Raw genomic sequence first — 24327 nt, 5'->3', positions numbered from 1 at the left:
CAAGAGACTAGTACCTACCAATGAAATTGTACCAAGCACTTATTATTTAACAGTGCCTATACCCCATACTGAAACCAGTGCAGCACAAATGCAACCAGTGCATTTTCCAGTACAAGCCAGCAAACTGCAGCAAGAACCAGCACGTGTACCGTACAAACCAATGCTCCCCAGCGTCACAGTAGTGAAACCAGCATCTTATCCAGTGCGACCCAGCTCTTATTCAGCGTTCTCACTAGTGTCCCAGTGACTCCCGGCAAGCACCAGCATCCCCAGTGGGATACAGGGTCAGAAAATGCACTGGTTTCACACTGCAAGGCACTGAAAGGAACTGGCTTTTGCAATTGGGTGGCCTTTTCAAAAGCACCAAGGTCGAATTTCCTTGACTAGGAGCAACTTCAGAGAAGAATATTGTCTTCCTAATTTTGCTAGGACCAGACAGGCAGTACGAATTGTACGAATTTTTACAGTAATGAGATATTACAATTTATCGACTAAAGTGCCAACATGTATAGACTAAAACTGTTTACACACAGCACGTACCACCATTTCCATCAAATGTTTCTGGTTGCATACTAGAATAGATGCAAGGATTCTAAATGAGGGAACCCTTGCCAGAGGGTGGCACAACTGTGGCTTATTTATGCAATACTGCTCTTTTCCTTCCTTGTGCAAAATCACTAATGGGATCTATTGTACTTGTCTTTCTGCCACTATAACAGGCCTGACCTGTTGCACCGTGCAAATAGAAACAACTATGTTTGTTTCCCTGAACTTGAGTTTTTTAGCACTTAAACAATGTGGTGATGGGTATCACAAATCTCTGCAATGCTGGCGTGGCTCTAAATCAAACTCTCTATTTCACACTCGACAGTAAAACAGCAGCTCAGCAGGGCAACATCTCACCTGAATGCCAAACTCCATATAATTGGCAATATTCTGCCGTCCATGCTTGGCGAGCAGCACAAACGTATCACGTAGTTCTGCCGTCTCGTATGAGAGTGAGCAGCAAAAGTCTCCAAGGCAGACGCGGCTGTCACCACGGGGTTGTGTTATCTCCTGTGCAGCATGATCGCTAACATCTGCATACTTCAAGAAGCGCTTCTCCGGATGGAGCACATCTCCAGGGTACCTGCACCAAGGAACCCTCCTTTGTCACAAACACTGCTGCCTATGGATGTTCAATGGCGCTTATACACTGCTCATTAACCTTTTGAGCGTCAATGATGTAAATATACGGCGCCGCGAACAAGTCCGAAAATGGTCGATGCTGTATATTTACGGCGCCGTCTGTATGTTTGAAAAGCACACCAATTTCCTAACTTTTTATTTTCTTTCATGTGCTGCCACTATGTGGGAATACAGGGAATTTTTTTCGCACACCTCCCTCTCTTGGTTGTCGGTGCATGGTTTGTTTTAGCGCTAGTTTACTCCCGCCCGTCTATATACTACCGCTCATGCATTGGCGCGTGGGTGGGTGGGCGGCGGTTTGGATTTTGTTCCGCGGGCGGTTTCGGCTTCTTGCGCTTGCAAAACTGATGGCTATCTCGTTACTAATCACTCAAAGGGCAACCGCCTCTTTCTCGCTCGTTTAGTGCTCACAGCACAGTTGGATGCCACAAAGGATAGATGGCGCATAGGATGGCGCATAGGATGGATGCCGTTGTGCATGCGTTTCCGTTGCTTTTTTTTTTTTTTTTTGACACTCACGAAAACTAAATGCCTCTGGTTAGCGATAAGATGAAGATTAGTGGGTCTGTCACACGTGCTTTTTTGCCGGGCACACAACCACACAGTTTTCTTGAGTGCACGCACCTACGCAGTTCGATTACGCTATGGATGTACATATTAGATATTAGTGTAAGAGCAGGAAAACTTGAGCCTTGAGAAATATTCTCATTTGCGCACATTCAAGGCCTTCAACTATGTGTATAAAAATGCATCAAATTTTAATTCTTATCAGTTTATTTACTTTTTTACTGTTGTTATTCATGGATGAAGAGTACATATATACCAACGAAAATTATTTTTTTCTCACTTTACAGTCACCCTAGAAAAATTGCGGTAAATTTTTAAAAAATAAGGCGCTCAGAAGAATTAGAATCTGCAATAAAAAAAGAAATCGACCCTGGGCGGTCGCATATGGCGAAAAAAATCGACCCTCAAAGGGTTAACAAGAACGTGAACATACAATCACCTGCTGAATGAATGCTTCAAAAACTTCACTGAATTCTAAATCTTCGTTTGCAGTTACCCTTTCTTTCACTAGTCAGGTAATAAAAGCACAGCTCCAACTCTTTTCTTGTTTTCAGTTTTGTATGATGCATATCAAGGGAAAACATGAAGGGATAATGATGAGCCAAGTTAGAATGCCAGACTATGCACTAGCCAAAATAAGAAAATGGTCACTTTCACTGACAGCACCAGTTTCAGTACACTAGTATAAGGATGATCCACAAGTGAAATATGTATAGGTAGCTGCACCTTAAACTACTCAATGCAGCTTAAAGGGCCCCTCACCAGGTCTGGCCATTTTGAGTTGACAAGCGCAGAGCATACAATGCATGATGAAGATTGTGTCTGCAAACTTTACATCACTACGCATCGCGGAAAGATACAAAATTTCAAACCGAATGCTGTTTGCCCTTCTCGTTGTGGTTGCTGTACTCCAAGCCGGCGGGTGACGTACACGTGCTAGTGCACTTACGTACACGTGTTTGTGCTGCGACGTCGCTCGTGGTGATATATGACTTCGAGAATTATTCAAGGCAACATCTGTTAGTTGTGTAATATGTTGCTTCAATAGACGAATTAAAGCTTGGAGAAATAATAAAACATATAAACTGAATGTGTGTGCTTTTGTTTTACTTCGCACCGCAGCAAGAGAAATAAACTTCCGTTTCATTTGCTTGTTCCCACGTCATGCAGTCACACGCACAAACACAGAAACTATGCAATTTTCTACCGTGTTCCAGCGCACGATCATGCTCTTTGATCCGCTTGTGTCTGCCTCAGTATTCATGTAGCACTGACTTATCGCTAGACAGGTGTCCTCGTGCACAGTGCACAAAATTGTGCGCAGCGCGAAACAAGAAGATTGTAACTGCTTGTGTGCTATGCTGTCAGTGGAAGTGCGCTGCGCTGCAAGAAAGCGAGGAGAAAAAAAAAGATGAAGCCAGGGCCTGTGACGTATGCATAACGCGATCCTCAAGCTCTGGTATAGGAGATATAAGCTCTGGCGGGAAAGGAATGTCGCTTGCGGAGGCTAGATGGGACAAGTGGAGAGAGCGTCTATGTTTGCGGTGAAGCTTGCCTCCTGAAAGAATGGGTTCGCGGCACTGAAATACTTCTATCTCAGCTATTAATGAGCAGATTTGAAATATTTTTGCGGCAGAATGCTCCCTAGAGGATACGTAACAACTTCCAGTGTATAACCGAAGTTTGTTGTGTGGCCTGGCGAGGGACCCTGTAAAACAATGCCATGAATTTAACAACAGGCAACTAATTACCAGAGATATTGAAAAAGCAATTACATTACATTTAAAAGTAAGTAGAATCACAGACTATGCTGTACATTAAGCATAGTCAGTGGCAGGTTCAGAATGCACTGGTAGATGCCTCTGAAAAGGTACTGGTACTTTTTTGCAAGACAACTGCCGCTGCTAATTCGTCTGCATGATCAGTGGCATACCAACTAGTTCGCAAGTGAGAGGGCAAGACCTATCTCTCCCCTCTAATATATATACACATAATCATTGTAATTAAAGAAAGTGGTTGAAAAATGTATTAGTGGGTTATTTTTATATTATAACTAAATGATCTGATTCTCAATCAAACATAGTCAACCCATTAGGACCATTAAATTATAGCTCTTTATCTGGAAACGTCCCCAGGCCTTAAAGGGCCCCTCACCAGGTCTGGCCATTTTGAGCCGACAAGCACAGTGCATACAATGCGCGCTAACAATTGTGTCTGCTAAGTATTACATCCCTAATGAGCCACGGAAAGAGATGATGAAGTCGAAGATACCAATGCTTCTCTTGTGTTTTCAAAAGTGATTAGACAGCTCCAAGGACCTCTAGATGATATGCAAGGAGGCAAGTTGAAGCTTGTTTTGGCGGGAACTGTATAGCGGCAGCCTCCTCCGCATTATAGGTGTGCACTGCATGTCCGCCGTGAAGCACGAAAGAAAATCCCAACTCCCTGGCATATAATATGCAATTAAAAAGGCATTCCACTTATGTGACCACTATTCTGAAAGAAAACTTGGCCTCAGCTGTTGTTTTGCAGGATTTGTCAGAGTGCAGCCAACAATGCCCACTTTTAAATGTATGTATGTATGTTAGTGTGTGTGCATGCAGTGTGTGTGTAAAAGAGGGGGGGGGGGGGGGGTATGGCATACTTTGCTGTCAGCTTAGTGGATGAGTGCCCACCTATCTCCTAGAGCACCAGCACAAGCTGGGCGGGTGTGAAAATTTTCACGGTTTCACTTTCTTTTTTTTTCTTGCTACCTGGTAAGTTGTGACAGAAGAGTTCATTGAACTTCGGTCTGACCAGAGGCTCTACTTGCAATCTCATGACACCTGGCATGGCTCTGCAAGAGCTTGGCCAAAGCTTGTGTAATGCCACCTACAAGCATTTCATGCTCAAAAATCTTAATTTGGAAATTTGTCGCAGGCTTTGACTGTGGAAAGAGGACTTAAATAGGACCCTAAAGCCTGCAATTCTATGCAATAACATCACTGGTACCATTTCTAAGGATACGAGAAGAGCTGAAGGTGGGAAGCTAAGCCTTACTAAACAGCTATGCTATCTAGTAATAGCTCGTCTTTAACACAGAAGACATTGAGAGAATTGCCAAGAAATACCAGTCTGCCAGTCTAGTTTGACTGAGTTTGCCTTTGACATCCTTGTTCAGTTTTATTGCGATAAGTGAGCATAAACAAAGATCAGCATATGTATATGAATGTCACCTGGGATCCTGTGATGTGGTGTTCGATAGGTCAGCCAGCAGCAGCTTGCTCTTTCCATCTGGACTGTAGGTGTAGTTGAGTGGGCCCCGAAATCCACCATATATGCCACTTCCCAAGGAGCCCCTGCGTAACAATTCATGCATGACACTTTGCAAAACAATTTGTTACAAAAATTACACACATCCCACATGCTGTGGGAATCACCTTAAGCAAGGCTTTCTTTGTTGATTGGGAGAGATGGTATTCTTGTTCAGTGACCATCTGCATGTATAGAATGCAGGGTAAAGTTAAACACGTTTTCACTGAAAAATGCTTCGACTTCCATTGCAGTCTCAATACTGCATATTGATGCTGTCTGCCTTTGTGCTCACATGCAAGTGTGCACTCACGTTCCACGGCACTCTTCACTGCATAGCGATGCTGCTCCACTTTGTGTTCCCTGGTGAAACTTTAAATACATTTCGTGGTGCTCACTGCCACCACTTGACACAGCTCCACTTTGAGTTTACAAGCCAGTGTGCGCTTGCATTCGAAACCCCACGTAGTTGCAGGTCAAAGACACTTCTTTTTCACTTGACAGTTCTTCCAAGCCTCCATCTCCTCCACATTCAATGCACATTTCTATACTGGTCTTCTGTGTGCTGCTCTTCAATGAACCTCTCTGATGCCAACTTAGGTAACTCGGCTTGTCTCAGCAGGTGTGTCTCGATCTTCAATGAACGAGTTTGATGCCAGCTTGGGTAACTAGGTATGTAACACTGGCATTGTGCCTTGAATTTCTCCGATGCTGAGAGGAATGGAAGCCACATCACAAAGTTCCTCAAGGACAGCAATCCAACACTTTAGCAGGCTGCGAGAAGCAGAGAGGAGTCCGGCTGACACTTCACACGTTCTCAGCATTGGCAATGTTGCATCTGGGTCGCAAGCCCCAAGGGTAGCATTGGCCTGGCGGCCTGGGGCACAACTGGAAGCATCCGAAGGTCCTGGCAAAGCATGAGTCTACTGCTAACAGAACAACTTGTTTATTCTAGCATCGCAAAAGAGCGGCCGGTCAGGTCGACCGAAGTGGAGAGACGGGAGAGCGCGTTACTCGACGGAAGAAATCGGAGCCTCTCTCTTGGCGTCCGGGGGCAGCTGCTTTTATACTCTCGGAGTCGAGGGCAAGAAGGAATGTCTCTGGGCGAGGCCACGTGACGGCGGCGCTTGGGCACGTTGAGACTAGAAGGTGACGCATCCGCCGGGCCAGCGCCGGTCAGACTTCCTCGCTTCACACTTGGGGAGCTCCTCTCCCCGGCTGCCGCGCCTTGACAAGCGTGGGCACCAACATGCACACACACACACACGCACACATGAATACATGTGGCATTGAAACATGCCTGGACACGCTTGGCGGGGAGGCGTTGCGGCAGCGCTGAACGGGCCAAAATGTCCGCCGCTTTGAACGAAGCCCCGGCGTCCGTTGCATCCACGCAGGCTATACCGCGCGTCATAGGCGAAACGTAACAGACCGCCCCGCCGGGGGAAGGAGATCCCGATGGTCAGGGGACTGCATCCGCTGTCCGGAGGGATGTCGCTCGATGATGCTCATAACCGAAGTCGGGCGCCCTTTGGCGTTTCTTGAGCGCAGCGCACAGAGAAGGCCTCGTTCTCACGTTCAGGTTCACCCAGGACACTGCAAAGTGACTTCGGGAGAGTTGCCATTTTTCTCTCGCTCCCAGCAAGCGTTAGAACTACGCCGAAACTCAACCGCTCAGTCAGCAAGCACGACACAACCCTCACTAAGCCATGCCAGGCTCTTTCCCCTTTTATACTAACTACTGCCTAGTTCCTTACAGTAGTCTAGCAGCACCCAGAACACGTCCACAAATTGGAAAATTGCACTAGAAAGCACGTCATCACTTTGAAGCACTAAACAAAAGCAATATGTTAAAAATCCTGCCTCAGGAAGAAAAACATCAGTAACAAACAACCCTGAGGCTGATTCCTACGTTAGGGGCTTCGACTTAAGCCATCGGCGTTACCGTTTAGACTCCCCTTTTTGTAACGCACCTCAAAGGAATATTGTTGCAAAGCGAGGCTCCAGCGCAGGAGGCGGCCATTTGTGGAAGAGATGGTCTGCAGCCATTGGAGAGGGCAGTGACCCGTCTTGAAGCATGCGAAGCGGAGACCGCAGCGAGCGACCGTACACCAGCTTAGCTGGCGAAAACCCCGTAGCCGCATGCGGCGCGGTCCTTAATGCAAACATCACCCCAGGCAGACACAGCTCCCAGTCAGTTTGTTGTGCAAAACACAATGCTCTCAACACGCGCTTCATGACGGAGTGGAGCTTCTCAACGGAATTCGACTGTGGTTGGTACACTGAGCTGTGTAACAGCTTTACCCCACACCTTTCGAGAAAAGTTGTCGTCAAAGCGCTAGTAAACACTGTGCCCTGATCTGATTGGATTACCGCAGGAAAACCAACTCGCGCAAATATGGACAGTAGTGCATTGACTATCTCAACTGAGCTGAGTTCTTTAAGCGGCACTGCTTCAGGGAACTTTGTCGCTGGGCAGATCACAGTCAAAATGTGTCTGTACCCCGTGGTTGTTACCGGCAGAGGTCCCACTGTATCAATAACAAGCCGTCTAAAAGGCTCCGTAATGATAGGTACCAACTTCAACGGCGCCCTCGATTTGTCCCCTGGTTTGCCCACCCGCTGACAGGTGTCACATGTCCTCACAATATGGTCTGCTTCCCGAAAACACCGTGGCCAATAGTACTCTTGCAAGAGACGGTCCTTAGTCTTCTTAACTCCTAGGTGTCCGGACCACGAACCTCCATGCGACAAGCGCAACAGATCCTAACGGTAGCACTGAGGCATGATCAGCTGATCGAACTCCACTCCTCTGCGGTCTAGATACTTCCGGTACAGGACCCCGTCTCTTTCCACAAAACGAGCATTTTTCTTGGCGATACCTTCCTTGACATTGTAGCGCATGTTTTCTAGGCTGCCATCCTTTCTTTGCTCGGCTATCAAAGCCGACCGGCTGACTTTTAGCAACCTATTGAGTCCATCTGACGTAGGCGCGATGAGCAAATCTGCAGATAGCTCTTCTAACTTCCCCGTGTCGGGCATTTCCTCTCCAGTATCTGGTGCCTTCAACGCTACAGGCTCAATTTTATTCAGTTTGGACGTGCTCTGGATAGCAGCTTGCTGCGCCTCTGACCCTTTCTCATTGTTCGACAACATCGGCCCCGCAACTACCGCCTTTGCAGCGAGCTCCCGAACCTTCGATCTGGTTAAGGCCTGAACGCTAGCTTCACCAAACAAAAGCCCCTTCTCACGCAGGAGGTGATCGGACCTGTTCGAAAATAGGTACGGGTACTGGGGGGGCAGCATAGATGACACTGCGGCCTCCGTCTCAAGCGCTCCGAAAGGTCCTTCAATAAGCACTTTTGCTACGGGCAGACACACTCTATGAGCTTCTACGGCTTGCTTGATCCATGCGCACTCGCCCGTGAACATATCGGGTTCTACGTAAGAGAGGTGAACTACATCCATTGTAGCTGCAGAATTGCGAAGCACTCGGCACTCTTTCCCGTTCACAAGGAGGTCTCGCATGTAAGGCTCGAGAAGCTTCATGTTCTCGCCAGTGCTGCATAATGACAAAAACACGACTTTTGTTTTTGTTTCTGGACACTGTGCCGAAAAGTGACCCGGCTTCTGACACGTATAACACACGCGCGCTTGCCTCGTCTCGAACCGCTTTCTGCGTTCGGCTTCAGCTGCCGCCGTCTCCTTACGTTCGGTCGCACTGCTTTCACTCACATCCGCACTACGTCTGTGTCCCCTTGCTCTCATGGGTGTGAACTTCGGCCTCTCAAACTTGGAGCCAAATTCACCCTTTTGACCGTCCTTAGCTCCGCGAGCCCGACGCGTCACAAACTCCTCGGCTAGCTCGGCGGCTTTAGCCACCGTACTAACGTCTGGCCTATCCAAGACCCAGTACCGCACGTTCTCAGGTAACCGACTATAAAACTGTTCCAGCCCGAAACACTGCAGAACTTTCTCGTGGTCACCAAACGCTTTCTCTTCTTTGAGCCACTCCTGCACGTTTGACATTAGCCTGTAGGCAAACTCTGTATATGACTCACTCCTGCCTTTCTCATTTTCCCGAAACTTCCGACGGAACGCCTCCGCTGACAGCCTGTACTTTTTTAGCAGACTCGATTTCACTTTGTCGAAATCCTCTGCCTCCTCTCTCTTTAGCAGACTCGATTTCACTTTGTCGAAATCCTCTGCCTCCTCTCTCTTCAAGCGAGCGACTACGTCGGCCGCCTCGCCGGGTAACAAAGTGAGCAAGCGCTGTGGCCACGTTTCCCGAGAGAACCCCTGCTTCTCGCACATTCGCTCAAAGTTAACCAGGAACAAACCAATGTCCTCTCCAAGCTTAAACGGCCGCATCAGGTCAGTCATCTTGAACAATACTCGTTCTCCTGCACCGTGTGCCTGACTTCCATTACGAGTGCGTTCCATCTCTATCTCGAGACGCTTCATTTCCAAAGCGTGTTGACGGTCGCGCTCTTTTTCTTGTTGCTCTCGCTCTTTCTGTTCTTTAAGTTCGCGCTCCTCTTTCTGTTCTTTAAGCTCGCGCTCCTGTTTCTCTTTTTGCTCTTTAAGTTTGCGCTCCTGTCTTTTTGCCCTCTCCTCAATGGTCTCAAGGCATTCCGACAGCTCGTCATCCTCAGCTTCTAACTCAAGAATAGCCCTTAGCAGTTCTGGTTTTCTGAGTTTGTCTGAGACCTCCAGACCCAACTCTCTTGCAAGCTCCAGCAATTTCGGTTTGCGCAACGACTTCAAATCCATGGCTGCTCTGAATGCTGCTTTCTCTACTGCCTACTATTGTCTTGCCGCAAACTAACCCGGCAGCAACGACAACCACAATTACCAGCTCTGTTTCTGACACTAACAAAAGCCTGGCAAAACTCAGAAGAAGAAAGTCCCGCACTCACCAAACCTCGCAGCCAAGAAATCAGCGCAGTCGTTCCGCTGCAGGCAACCAGTCATCACACAGGGCTCGTTGCACTGCTCCCGGATAGTCGTTGTGCTGCTCAGCATACAGTCAACCGCATATCTGCGCTGCTGGCCTCCATTGTTGCGATCTCACCGCTGGCAGACAGTTGTTGCAAATGGGTCGCAAGCCCCAAAGGTAGCGTTGGCCTGGCGGCCTGGGGCACAACTGGAAGCATCCGAAGGTCCTGGCAGAGCATGAGTCGACTGCGAACAGAACAACTTGTTTATTCTAGCATCGCAAAAGAGCGGCCGGTCAGGTCGACCGAAGTGGAGAGAAGGGAGAGCGCGTTACTCGACGGAAGAAATCGGAGCCTCTCTCTTGGCGTCCGGGGGCAGCTGCTTTTATACTCTCGGAATCGAGGGCAAGAAGGAACGTCTCTGGGTGAGGCCACGTGACGGCGGCGCTTGGGCACGTTGAGACTAGAAGGTGACGCATCCGCCGGGCCGGCGCCGGTCAGACCTCCTCGCTTCACACTTGGGGAGCTCCTCTCCCCGGCTGCCGCGCCTTGACAAGCGTGGGCACCAACATGCACACACACACACACGCACACACGAATACACGTGGCATTGAAACATGCCTGGACGCGCTTGGCGGGGAGGCGTTGCAGCAGCGCTGAACGGGCCAAAATGTCCGCCGCTTTGAACGAAGCCCCGGCGTCCGTTGCATCCGCGCCGGCTATACCGCGCGTCGTAGGCGAAACGTAACAGCATGCTTTAGCGCTGCTAGTTGGTGCCAAGTGGTGCAGTAGATGCCTGCTGGAGTGCATGCCTCATACATAAGTCATTTAAACGGCGACAATAAGTTGTGTTCAATGGTTCAATGCTGAATGTATCAGCATCAACAGTCATCGTGAGGTGGGTTCAGCACAATTTTTTTTGTAGGAGCTCGCATTTGCACTTGAGTATTTGCACCCTGGTCACACTGGACCATGTTGCTTTGCACCATATGTGAGACCGGTTTGCACCATTTCCGGCACCAACCCATTGCGCAAGCCTGTGACCAGGAGAGTCCTGACCCTTTGTGACCCATCGTGCAAGACAGTAGCCAGCACCCACAAAGTGGAGGGACGAGGCAATGAAACTATTAGATGAGCATGAAAGACAAACAGACAACTGGCAGAATACTGCGCACTACATTCTACATGTTATAGTATGTTATATGCTACAGCAATGACTAACACTGATACCAGCTGACGTCACAAAGGGCTGTCTTTAGTCACCATCTTAAAGGGCCCCTCACCAGGTCTGGCCATTTTGAGCTGACAAGCACAGTGCATACTATGCGAACTAACAATCATGTCTGCTAAGTACCGCATCCCTGCACGCCACGGAAAGAGCTTAAATTTCAAACCAAATGTTGTTTGCCTTAATCCATGCAGGTGCTGCATTTGCAGTCAGAGAGTCGACATCTATCGCGCAAGTGCACTTAGATATATTACTGAGCTGCGACGTCACTTATAGTGACATCTGATTTCGAGAATTATTCAAGGCAACATCAGTTATTTGTTTACTCTGTTGCTTCAATAGACGAATGAAAGTTTAGAGAAGTAATAAAACAAACTGAATGCCTTGATGCTTTTGTTTAACTTCGTACCATGGCAAGAGAGATGTATTTCCATTTCGCCTGCTTGTTCCCACATCATGCAGTCGCTCATGTAAAGAATAAAACAATGTTGTTTTCTATCATGTTCCAGCGCTCCAATCACGCTCTTTCATCCTTTCACACCTGCCTCAGTGCTCGTGATTGTGCCACTGACTTATACTGCTAACCAGATATTCTCATGCAGAGTGCGCAAAATCATCTGCTGCGTGAAACGAGACAAACACAACAGTACGCATGCGAGACCGTCACCGGAAGTGTGCCACTCAGCAAAAATGCGAGAGAGAAAAAAAAAAAGGAAGGTGGGGCCCATGACATATTCGTCACATGATCCTCTGGCTCCGATGTGGGAAAATGCAGGGAAGGAATTTCGCTTGTGGAGGCTAGGCTGGGCAAGTAGAGAGTGTCTATGTTGGCGGTGGTGCTTGCTTCTTGAAATCATGGGTTTGCGGCACAATAATATTTCTGTCTCTGCTATTAATGAAATAAATGAAAAAATTCTTGTGACAGAACACTCCTTAGAAGGCACATAACAACTTCCAGTATATAACCAAAATTTGCTATGTGGCCTGGTGAGGGGCTCTATAAACCGAGATGACCATTCGATATTTTATACTATGCTATAACACTATGCACGCAGGAAACAAAGCACCTGTGCATACTACAAATGAAGCAATTGCCATTGTGAAAAGTTGCCCATCTCACAGGCTGCTGTGGCTGGTCAGAAATGCTTGAACAAGCACAATTACTCACATACCAGCCAACGTTAAGGTTTGAAAAATACTGTAGTCAGAACCTGAAAATACTATATTTTGGTTATGAATACTAAAAGTTGTTTTAGCAATCAAGATGCGAATCCTGTACTAAAAATATCCACAGCATTTGCTTTGTAGGAACCACTGTAAACAGGCACACTACTCTATCGCAGTAAAACATGTTGTGGGGCTAGTTGGTGCATAGCTTTCATCTATTGGCGCTTCATCTATTGAAAACACTACACTATTCTATATTCAGAACTAAAATGATCTGCGTCGCAGATGGAAATATTGGTGAAGTTAATGCCCTAAACACCAGCCAAAATATTGTTGCTGTTATACACGGGTTCATTGGAGTGGGTAGTCCTGTTGTGGGTATGCGTCTGAGTAATTGAGTGGGTCCAAAACTTCAAGTCCTAGAAATTGATCGATAAACCACTGTATTTCTATTTTTAAAATAAATTCTTCCAGAAGCTAAACGCAAACAAAGAATCGTAAGACCATTAGTTGCTATATCATGATCCTAAACAAGCTAAAGAATCTGGGCATTTTACAATAAAATCGTAAAAGTTGGCAGCTATGCACTTACATTTCCAATCGCTGGATTCCTGATGCCAGCAGGGGAATCCCATTGTGCAAAGACCAGGCCTGCTGCACTGCAACTGAATACCAGGCAGGAAGCTCGTCGAACCACCAGCTGCTCATGACACCCAGGGTGACGTTGTGTTTCTCAACAAGCAGAGACGACTCAGCAAAGAGGATGTCAAAACAGATGAACATGCCCACCCGGGCACCAAAGTCCGTATCAAAGACGGCAAATTCATATGGGTCAGCAGGGTTCATAAAGGGCTCCACAAACAAGTGGTTCTTGTGGTACCTGGTAGCAGACAAGATTTGACAACTTATGCAGAAAGTCTCTAACAGCAGCGTGTGTAAGGTAACGCCAACAGTGCAATCAGTTCACAAAAGACAGCAGCCTTTCAGGTAAGAAGGACCACAGTGATCATGCTTTTTCAGGTCATGGAACACCAGACCAAAAAATATTATTTGAACTAATACAACTGTAACCAAATGCAATGACTAGTAACGGCACTATCCTGCCTAATCAGTCTACTGGCACTGTAAAGACCCTCTCTAATGCTCAGCAAATAGAACTTCTGTGCAGTAATGGCATTCTTTCTGCACGTTCAAATTTCTTCACCTGATTCTCGGACACAGAACAATGCCTGGCTTTCTTATTTTTCCTCTACTCAAATATACCATTCATTTACTCTGTCCTATGCATTGTCTACCTTTTGCTAGTCCAGTTCTTCCCTTAATTTCAGCTGCAATGTGTGGGGATGCTCGATTCTCATCCTTCTTGCATGGCTCGTCTTCCACGCATGGTCCTCCCATTTCCTTAGGTTCAGCTTTCTTGTAACACACAAATCCTACTGGGGAAGCCAGTGTTGTAGCTACGCACCTACAATGAAAGATGGCATGAGTGGTGCCATGCTAGTACCATCTGATGGAACAGATAACTCAGGCACCTGAGGAATGTGCTTCCTTTTCTTCGGCTGTGGACCGACCGTGCGCTTCTCAGAATACTCTACACGTGTGTCCTGTGGAAGGCTTCCGGTCGGGCTTCAGAGAGTGGCACTGGCATGGGTGAGCATGATCGCTCAGACGTGCTTTCATTCGCCGGACTGCGCTCGCAAATCAGGCGCCAATGTTGGGCATGGGCGAATACTCGCTCGATAACCTTGCTTGGTGAATCAAACTTCCTTGATTCCTCAGCTTGTTTCATTGAGGAACTATTCCTTGTATGTATTCTGGCTAGCCGGCATTGCCATATAAAAGGAGCAATAAATGTCTGTTTGTGCTTCCACAGCTGTGTTGTCGTTTTATTTGTTGCCAAGAGTACACTTGAGAGCCGCCGAGCACAGCAAACTTAAGCTTTTACTTCGACCAGTGCTCCTCTCCTTCTTTCCACATAGATTCCTTTCCTTCCCATCAGTGACAACACAGTCCTTAGTTTCTTTACAAGAGAAACTTGGGGCTGTGAACTGTAAAACACTGAGCTCAGAAATAAAAATATGTGAATCGAGTGAATAATAACAATATTCGATCGTAACTTGTCAATTTCTCACATATTATTAAGATGAAATCTCGTTAGTGCTCTATTCAAGTAATCCTTTTGCACAGTTGGCAGGTCTAAACAAGTGCCCCACATGTGAGAAAGGCTGTGCCAGCACATATTTGAACCAGGTGGCACACACAAGGCACTCCTTTTTCCCCCCACACTTTTCAGCATCAGCATTACACTGCTGCATGTGCTTACACCAGGTGCAGGGAAGAGGGCAATATACTTGCTTTCCTTGGTGATGACAATGAACTTTCCTGGAGACCTACAAGTGCCCCTGTCCTGCACCAGACAAGCGCGTCCTATGCCTGCAAATTACCTAACCCTAGCTCTCCATCTAAAGCTCTACCAATTTCAGATGCATCTCCCTGCCCTTCACACCCATTCTGTGCACTACGTATCAGAGCACTACGTCATGCATTGTCTAACTCGAATTATTTTTCATAATTTCTACCAGTAAATATGATCATCAACCTTTATTGATTTCTAATCCACACAGCAGCTTTGTTGTCCTTTGGAGTAACATCTATTATTCTCTGTTTCATTGCTTGTTGCACGGTTTGCTATACGGAAGAGAGTGGGAAAAAAATTGAGAATATGGGTGTCCCACAGCAACCGGCAGCAGTAAAAATGTGCCTGACAAACATTAGCAGTCATTGCCTTGTTTTAGAACCTAAATGCAACATGAGTTTCAAACCTCCCTCTCGGCTGCTCCAGTGGTGCCATCTGTTGATGGCTTCTGCTACTAGGCCATCATGCTCCCTCAGTTCTGTCTTGTGTTGACACACAAGGAAACAAGAAAGAAGGCAAGTGCATTACTTAATAGCTACACATAGACCTGTGCTAGCAGCTATGTGCTTACTGTATTGTGCTACTGCTGCCATACTAACTTGTGCTTAATTAAGTACAAACAATGCATACCCAAACCCACACACAGTTTTTTTTCCCAAGCCAGCTATTAACAGTGGTATGGTAGTGCCTTGCAAATGGCACAATACATAGCTTTCAAACACATACAATTTGGTGTTTTGGTGAAAGAGGTCCATAATGGAACATCTCCAAACATATGCACCACTCCTCGCTCAAGGTGGTACTCATGACTAACCTGGAGACAAGTGTTCCGTTGCGGTCAAAGGCCACATTAGTGTTGAAATACTTGACCTTGTCGCGAGGACAGTCATGTTCACTCTCATTGCAAGGCTTTTTATCGACAATGTTGGCCACCAGGTACATCTTATGATCTTTTGCCAGGCAGCTGAGGTTGGCCAAAAGCGGTGTCTCCTCAGACCCGCAGGGCACTACGCCAGCCTTTGGAATGTCCTCTGCCCACTTGCCCACTTCTTCCCTGTTTTTGAATCGATAAAGGATGCCGTCTTCCGGAAAAACAATAATGTCCGCATTCTGCATAAAGCCAAGAGAAAGTAGAACATTTTAAACATCCCTTTTCCAGTTTCATCTTTCAATTACGAAAAATACTTATGTCACATAGAAGTGTGAGGATGCACTGTGCGTGATACACATTAAAGGAGTATACTGACACGACATTTTTGACTTGTGGTACATTTTCTTTTTGTTTTGCTATGAATGAAGGTCAGAACACTCTAAACCATAGAAAAAACAGCAACAAGCATCAGAACACTATGCATAGTTTACTATATTGCTGGTATTTACGATTTTGGTACCCAGGAGATGGCTCCATCATAATGTCATAATACACTGGGTCGCTCCATTCATGTGATCTCTGCAGCTGTCACATGTGTGCACAGCCACGAGAAACACATGAACTTTTGTTCACGTTCTTAATGAGGAATATCATACCTAGCCTTATGGCCACATGACTCTGCAAATCTTACTCTGCATCATGATGCCACTATATATAATGTCAATGACACTATGTCCGGCCTTTTGAGACCAACGTTGGCATCAAATTTAAATATTTGATCTAGTCCCCTTCTTCCTTCCTTCCTTCCTACAATTTACATAATAAAGAAAATTTTTCCTTGTCTAAAGAAAAAATATGTGTCTCCAAATTTCTGTAGTTGCTAAGTGACATCCTTCTATGTGCGAGAAGTGCATGGTAGGGTTTCTACAGATTGAAAAGAATGTGTCGATACTACTTTAAGGTAATAGCTACTTTTCCAGATGTGCAAAGGTTCAGCAACAACTTACTGGTTGGCAAAAGATTGAGGTATACATTCCAACCCGCTTGTAAGAATACCGTTATAAAAAGGATAAGATATAAGAATAGAAAACTGTGGCACTGTCAGCTTCAGTGTGTGTTCTATGGTAAAGCAACCCACTTTCTAGAATGTTTATGGGCCACATTATCTATTATAAGAATGGATGTGGATGCTGTGAACTAGTTTCTAGAGTAAAAAAGCTGCGCAGAATGCCAGCAAAAGCACGAGCCTCAGCAATGACAACTCTGACAACCACGAAGTACTGCAGCCAGCTGAGGTTGTGTTTTCACAGGAGGTCGTTTGGATAACTGAGTTTCTACAAAGCTTTGTTTTTCAAAAGACTTGTCACTATGCTAAGTGGAGGACTTAGGTGCTTTAGAGAAAAATGTCAGCAAGCTTCACGTGAAGCAAACAAAGCTGACAGATTATTACTTTTCCCTGAAACAGTGAAAGTGACAAGCTTTTTATTTGTATTAAAAATGCTTAAATCTTTCTGTCACCTTTTTTTTTTTTTACATAACTCGGTTATAAGAAGTATTGGTTATAAGAATGTACGTATTATTCTTGGCAGTAGCATATTCTCATAAGTGAGTTGGAATGCATATGATGCTGAATGTACACAAAGGTTGGTACAAATAGCTGAGTAGGACACAAAAAAGAAAATGCAATCAATTTACTCAGACTTTTATAGCTAGACCACAAGAAAGAAGAAGAAACTTCATTTACTGGACTGATGGGTATACTCCTATGGCAATAGTACTGCTACAAAGGTGTCTAAAACATGTCTGCAACATGACGACAAACATGTCTGCAACAGGTAAAGTGAACACTATAACAGCGCGTTACTACAGCTTTTACTTTGTTAGCTTCCACAATAACAGTTCTTTTACAGCAATTCAATTCCTTTACAGTTGCTGTGCGTGAGTACATAGAAAACAAGAAATTTATGAAATATGGAGTAGACACTAGTGTTCAAAAGAGGTACGTTGAAATATGCATTGCTGAAACCTGTTCCCTACAATATTCGCTTAACATAATATGACCGCAAAGCAAAATTCATAGAAGAAGATCCCCTTTCAGAAACTTATGTTATTTAACGTGATTACAACGAAACATGGAGAGACATGAATAACGGAGAAAGACGAATAATGCAAACACACAGCACAACATGTTACTTTCATGTTAATCACATGTCTAAGTGTTTCATCGTTCTTGCACTAACTAACACGAGTCTCAGCAAGTGCCAACTGGCCCTAGCCAAGCCACTGCTGCCCTCTTTCAGCACTATCTGTCATAACATTAATAATAATAAATAATAAATAACAAAATAATAATAATAAAATAAAAAGTGCACACAATTTTACAAGTGCTTGCATATGCTTTTCTTGCATAGATTTGCTCATAGTGCTTGTTACTCCTTTGCACATGCCAGAGATCATGGGATGGGGAAATGAGGCCCTCAAAATAGCAGGCTTTTGCTTCGGGGAGAGTGCTCAAACACATGAACTAGTCATACAAAACTAGCCACATGGACACTTAAAATTACATTCAATCATTATTTCTTTAAGTTGCCTGATTACATTTCTTTGTGGCGGAGCTGCCAGATGTCCAAAATTAATGACATATGACACAATGATGTCGATGACAGCTTCTTTTGAAGTTAGCAATTTTAGAGCACTAATTAAAAAATAAATATGCATTCTCCAAGTTTAATAAGCCTTCATCGTGTTGTTAGCTTGAGTTTGTTGACGTCTTTTACAATGTTGCAATGGTTGCAACTTACCACAGGAAGTTCGGCCATTTCATGTCAAATCCAAAAGCCCAGAAGCAAAACGGCATGTGTCGTATAAAAGCCATTTTAAAGTCAACATGAGGAAGTCCACTGAGTAAAACTTATGACAAAAGCGTCATAGTTGAAAGTCATGCATAAATTATTCTTTTACGTGATAGATGTTGTTTCAGATACTTCAATGCACTGCACAAGCTCAGGATTCGAGAGTACACATTTCTCAGTCGAATGAGTTCTGGCAAATGCACTAAATAACGAATCACCTCAAGGCAAATGATATTAGATTCATCCATTAACATCACACAAATGGTATTAAAATTAAAGGCATTAGCAAGTTAAGGTCATTTTCTGTGCCCATGCAGTACATTTATTAGTGTCCCGTTAACTGTAATAACCATTTCAGGTACTGTGTACACAATTGTGTATTCCAAGATGGTGCATCAACAGCAAAAGCATTGGTAAAAGTAATGATATTTAAAATGTGCAGCATACATTTTAATACACTTTTGATTGGAATTGTGCTTCAAGTTTGAATAACATGTGCAAAGTGTTTCAGTAATACAAGTGGGAAGGTAGATGTGGTTGGATGTTTTTGCTTGGTGTCAGTGTTTCATTGTATGGAGCAGGTTAACTTCTTTTATTGTTTTCCACAATGTCTTGCACCAGGTGTAATTTTCAAGTGGCTCGATAGGTGCTCTACAAGCCTGCTAGACAAGAAATAGTTTATGTTCTCATACCTGATATTCCAGTTGACTTTCACACTGAGTCCACATAATGTAACCTTGACAAAACTCACTAAAGAATGTAAAATCCTTAATTTCTTCTACAGCTGTACACTTTTTTGATTCCAAAGAAACAAGAGATGCAGTGAAAGAAAGTGTTCAATCAACATTAATTAGTGTCTGAAAAGGTTAAAAAGAAAGAAAGAAAGAAAGAAAGAAAGCAAACAAGGACAATCATTTAAGTTAAAGTTTCAGTAATTGTGCGTACAAGAGATTTACTGTGCTTCTGCTGAGGCGAAAGTATAACAAAAGATGGGAAAAACCACTTCAAATAACACAGTTTTGACGTGCGATGAAGCATGGCTACTCCAAATATAAAAATAAGTTCTGTTTTAAATGATTTTGTCTTAAGTCACCTATACATTGCAACTGCACATCTGTAGAGGCTACAAGGCTTGTGGCACAGCCAAAAGCAATGTGCAACATTAACATATTCACCTACTCCTCAAATTAGGCACTTATTGATGCAGTAAGCAAGCATTTTAATCTTACACTACCCATTCTGCACTGTGACTAATTTACTGGACTTTATATGGCCCTGCAGGTATGCAGCTGCAAGAAAAATAAATAAATATGCACATGGCATGTAGACATCCTGCCAATTAAGTGACATGAACTCTAGATTCCAACCTAGTGCACAGTTTTTGCAGGATAACGAATGAAGGGTGCAGCTGATAATGTATAACAAAGAAAGTAAAGAAGTCGGCATGTGGACACTTCAGACACTTATCTTTTCTCGAAAGATATCTTTCCTCTGAAAGGCTCAGTGCCACGTCATAGTCTTATCAGCAATGGCAGTCGTGCCCTTTATTTCTGCTTTATTAATCTAATCAGCAAGTCTCCCCAATAAGTAACAAACAGAAAAGAATGAGCATCGTCTTATCTTTGGAGCTTTGAAGATGCTTCACCAAATTCACTTCAGATAATTTCCTTAATTTTTCGGTGTTAATGAGTGTTGGCGTGCTGCAGCAACAACTAGGCTACGTGTGAAATATAGAGGAGGGGGGTGTAGGTTTTCAAGGCCATTTCATATTTAGTTTTTTGTCTGCACACGCTCGCCTTGAGACGTGGCTGTGATTCGAAACCGCAACCTCGAAGTCGCAGTAAAATAGGCATCAGCGCGCTAAGCCTAATACAATAATAATAATGATGTGCAAGTTTCAGGGAAAGCGCCTAAAATAAAACAAACAATAAATAAATAGCGCGGTTCAATCTTGCCATCTCACAACTCCCGAAAACTCGCGCCTCTTTTTTTAATCATAAGCTCCATCGTCATTGTTAAGCCAGCGCCATCGCTTGCTCATTTTCGTAAACAGGCACAGCATACTATGCGCATACTGCAGGTGGGGGCTGCTCCAGCGATGGCCACTCCTACACCCAAATCGCGACAATCGAAAATCACAGATACATCGAAGGAAAATCAGAAAAGCCACGAAAGCGCCGCCGTGAGTCTGCAACATTCTAAAGATGTGTCAGAAAGCTCGAAGCAGTCGCAGGCACGAGTCGTCGGCAGCGTGCCGCTTTCGAAACAAATTCAACCGGCGGCAGTCGACACAGCAGTCGTCGAACGCAGGCAGTCGGCGTCCAAATCGTCTGCAGGCGGCCGATCTGGCAGCGTTTCAGAGAAATCTACGTCTCCGCGCTCCGTAGAAAAACCAGAACCAGCGCCGCGCGATAAGCACCAACAAGATCACACTCCATCAAAGCTGTCGGCGGCATCGAATGCGGCCAAAGACAGCCAAAAAGAGCACCACCGCACATCCGAAGGAGCGACGCCAACGTCTCGGCGATCCGCCGGTAAACCGGAAAAGCCGATCGCGGCACCGCGCAGCCCACCAGAGCGGCGCTCACCAGAGAAACCATCGAGCTCGGCGACGCCGGATAAGATGCCGACAAGCGCTGCCTACTCGGAGCTAGAGCAGCGGCCGGAGTCGAGCAGTGATGTGGTACTCGCGTGGCACAGTGCTTCCGGAAGGACTACGTCGCGAGAATTAGTGCCGCGAGAACAACGAACCCGTACAGACAGGGGTCCGTTCTCCTCGACACTCAGCCAACAATCTGTGACCTCCGAATACGAGGGCTTTATCACTGAAACAAAAGCGGTTTCCTCCAAACCCGAGACGCCAAGCAAGCACCGCGCGTCGGCATCGTCGGACACCGCAAAGCTGCCCGACATGCGAAAGTCGTCGTCTGCCGGCGAGCCTCCGAGCGAAGAGCAATTCGAGGCGGCACCGAGCAACGTGACACAGAAGGAGGAGGAACAGCCGGCAAGAATGCCACGGTGGAAGCGGCCACTGACAAGATCACCAAAGGATCGTTCAGCAGATGCAGAAAGCAAAAAGACGGCGCCCCTTCCCCTTAGCGCAAAGGACATCAACAGCTTTGCCTACAAGACAGTGCGCGACAGGCTGCCAGTCATCTTGACAAAAGTCATCGACACTGTTTTCAGGGACCGCATGGATATTGAGCGAGTGCTGGGCCTCGATGCACGTGAGGAGACCAAACTCGTCGTGGCGCGCCTCGCCAAGCTACGCAACGAGATGGTTACCAACAAGCCCATGGTACGCATAGAAGACGACTTCGAAGATGCGGACATTTGGAACAGTGTGCTGAATGAGTACGCGACGAAACACGGTTGTGAACCCCGCTGGTTCGAGGCCCCCTGGCTCTACATCGAGACCTACTTCTATCGGCGCATTTTTGAGGCATTCCAGCTCACGACCAAGCTGAGAGACTACGACCCCTTCAACAAGCTCAAGCGGGATGCCCTTTACGGCTCTTTCAATGCAGTGCGGGCTCTGTGCGACTTTTTGCGCCGGAACACCCCTCGAGATGCTACCGTGGAAACCCTTCAGCAAACCACCTACAGGTGGGTATGTCGCTCTCTTTTCCTGCGCAAGGTGATGTTAAAAAGTGGTGTTCAAGGTAATCATTCTAGCAGGTACTGCTGCTTGCTGTGCAAACTGAATCTCAGAATATAAGTCATGACAAAAGAAAACTACAGCCTGTTACTTAATGGAAGGTTGACACTAATAGTAGCCACAGCACAACAGCTGCTAAAAAGCAACAGCAGGTTGTGGGTGTGTTCCAAACTTTCCGCACTTTTGCCAAGCTTTACAATACATATTAAATGCAGTTAAATGAACATGCTGAGATGGCCTGCATAGATGTGTTACTATATTTATCAGAGCTGATATGTTCTCATTACATCCTGCAGGCTGATTGAAGTCTCACTTTGGGGCAACCGTTGTGACCTCTCGCTGTCTTGTGGTGCGGACAGTTCAAGCCAAGCAGGTTCGCTACAGCAGACTGAGAGATTGCGACAGTACATCATCTCTAACCATGCTGACAAGCTGTTGCAGCATCTCTGCAGGCTCCGGGAACGAAACTTTAATGGCGAGTCTATCCAACTGCATTGTGTGCTGGACAATTCAGGCTACGAGCTAGCCACCGACCTGGCTCTCCTCGACTTCCTTTACGAGACTGGATACGTAGCCACCGTGACAATCCACACTAAGGCCATCCCTTGGTATGTGTCGGATGTTATGCGACGGGACCTATTCTGGACCTTGCGTGAGTTGGAAGACAGTGACCACATTGCTACACAGGCTCTTGGTGAACGGTGCCAACGTCGAATCAAGGATGGAGTGTGGTATGTAATGGATGACGTCTTTTGGACACAATCATTCGACTATGCTGAGATGGCAACAAGACGGCCTGACCTTTACAAGATTTTACAGTCAGCAGATTTAATACTCTTTAAAGGAGATCTTAACTACAGAAAACTTGTCGGTGACCTCAGCTGGCACCCCACGGTTTCCTTCAAGAAAGCACTGCGGGGCTTTGAGCCAACATTTGTATGTGCCTTGCGCACGTTGAAGGCCGACACCCTAGCGGGCATTGATCCAGCGATTGTCAGCGTTGTGGCCCAGAGGTCACCAGACTGGATGGTCACAGGCGAGTATGCTGTGATTCAGTGCGCTGGAGTGGAATGTAAGCAAGAGCCAAGCTTACTTCCCACACCTTCAGATGAACGTAGCCCTAAAAAATCCAGCACTGGTACATCAGTGCATGAATCAGGAACTTCTGCTTCAGCACATACAGCTGTGTCAGTCCACCGTGCACAAAGCACGGATGTACATCAAGAAGCAAGAGGATCCTCAAGTAGTGCCCCTGAACAAGCGAGCGGCGCAGCAGTCGGTGCAACAGCTGCTGCCTCGAGCAGTACTTTCCAAGAACCGGGACAGCAGAGTGCCGCTCATAGCTCTCCACCTGATGGAGCCAAGAAGCTAAGTGCCACTTCGTGGTCTGTGGATCAGGATGCACCGCAGAGATCTGATTAGGTCACTTGTATTTTGCACGCTGACTGATAGAATTTTCACTCGTGCCTGCAGGTGCTTTAAATCACCCTGTTAGCATGTTACGTGTAAATAATACTGTCACTCTACGAGATATATGATGCTCAAATGTTGAGAACAATGCAATAAATTGACATAATGTATTGACAGCTTTCACATTAATCAACAGCCAAAATGGCCAGAGGGCACACTCTTGGTGACAACCTATGAATTCAGTGCTAGCTCCGCCCACAAAATCATGCTGCATACGCCACCCTCTGTGCTGAAACATCGAAACTGAAGGATGTCTCAGCTGTGACGTGACAAAAATGACCCAATGTAATCGGCTGGCACACTTATAAAAATTCTGTTCGAGTTGGAGAGAAGTGTACTTGCCACTGCATTCCTAGGTTGTCACGTAATTATAGTTGTTGCAATAACATTGCCTGTTTACTTTCACTGGGTAGAAAACAGAAGAGCTCAGTTTCCGTGTCACTCCCTTTTTTATGATTGAAGTGAACCCACGGTGCAAATGAATATTCCATGCAGTGCTTACCTCCCTGGATGCATTTGCAGTGGCCAATCTGTAGGCTGCTAAATTCACAGCAACTGCTTCTGCCCTCTCTTTAGACGAGACATCCTGTACATGCTCATAAACGGCAGCCTTGAAAGCATATGCAGCACTGCAGCACAGTGCAGCAGTGAACAGGGGCCACAGGCAATGCATCTTCCTGAA

At 45.8% G+C, this 24327-nt stretch overlaps 2 protein-coding genes across 2 annotated transcripts in view; one reads left to right on the top strand and one right to left on the bottom strand.

Annotated features, from left to right (window-relative positions):
• Window positions 1–24327, bottom strand: part of LOC126541239 (pantetheinase-like) — a 32859-nt gene that overhangs the window by 5689 nt on the left and 2843 nt on the right. The window contains exons 2-6 of the mRNA XM_050187932.3: window positions 24148–24322; window positions 15609–15904; window positions 12971–13258; window positions 4971–5093; window positions 904–1129 (exon numbers count right to left, since the gene is read on the bottom strand). Of these exons, the coding sequence (XP_050043889.1) occupies window positions 904–1129; window positions 4971–5093; window positions 12971–13258; window positions 15609–15904; window positions 24148–24318 (1104 nt within the window). The 5' untranslated portion in view covers window positions 24319–24322. The remainder of the gene's footprint in view (window positions 1–903; window positions 1130–4970; window positions 5094–12970; window positions 13259–15608; window positions 15905–24147; window positions 24323–24327) is intronic.
• LOC126541233 (uncharacterized) lies at window positions 15933–23755 on the top strand. The gene is made up of 2 exons (XM_050187926.3): window positions 15933–22123; window positions 22472–23755. Exons 1-2 carry the CDS (start codon window positions 20583–20585, stop codon window positions 23595–23597), a joined length of 2667 nt encoding a protein of 888 aa, XP_050043883.3. The 5' UTR covers window positions 15933–20582; the 3' UTR covers window positions 23598–23755.

The sequence above is a fragment of the Dermacentor andersoni genome, chromosome 2 (assembly GCF_023375885.2).
Source record: "Dermacentor andersoni chromosome 2, qqDerAnde1_hic_scaffold, whole genome shotgun sequence".
NCBI lineage: Eukaryota > Metazoa > Arthropoda > Arachnida > Ixodida > Ixodidae > Dermacentor > Dermacentor andersoni.
This window is presented reverse-complemented; position numbering and strand designations above follow the sequence as displayed.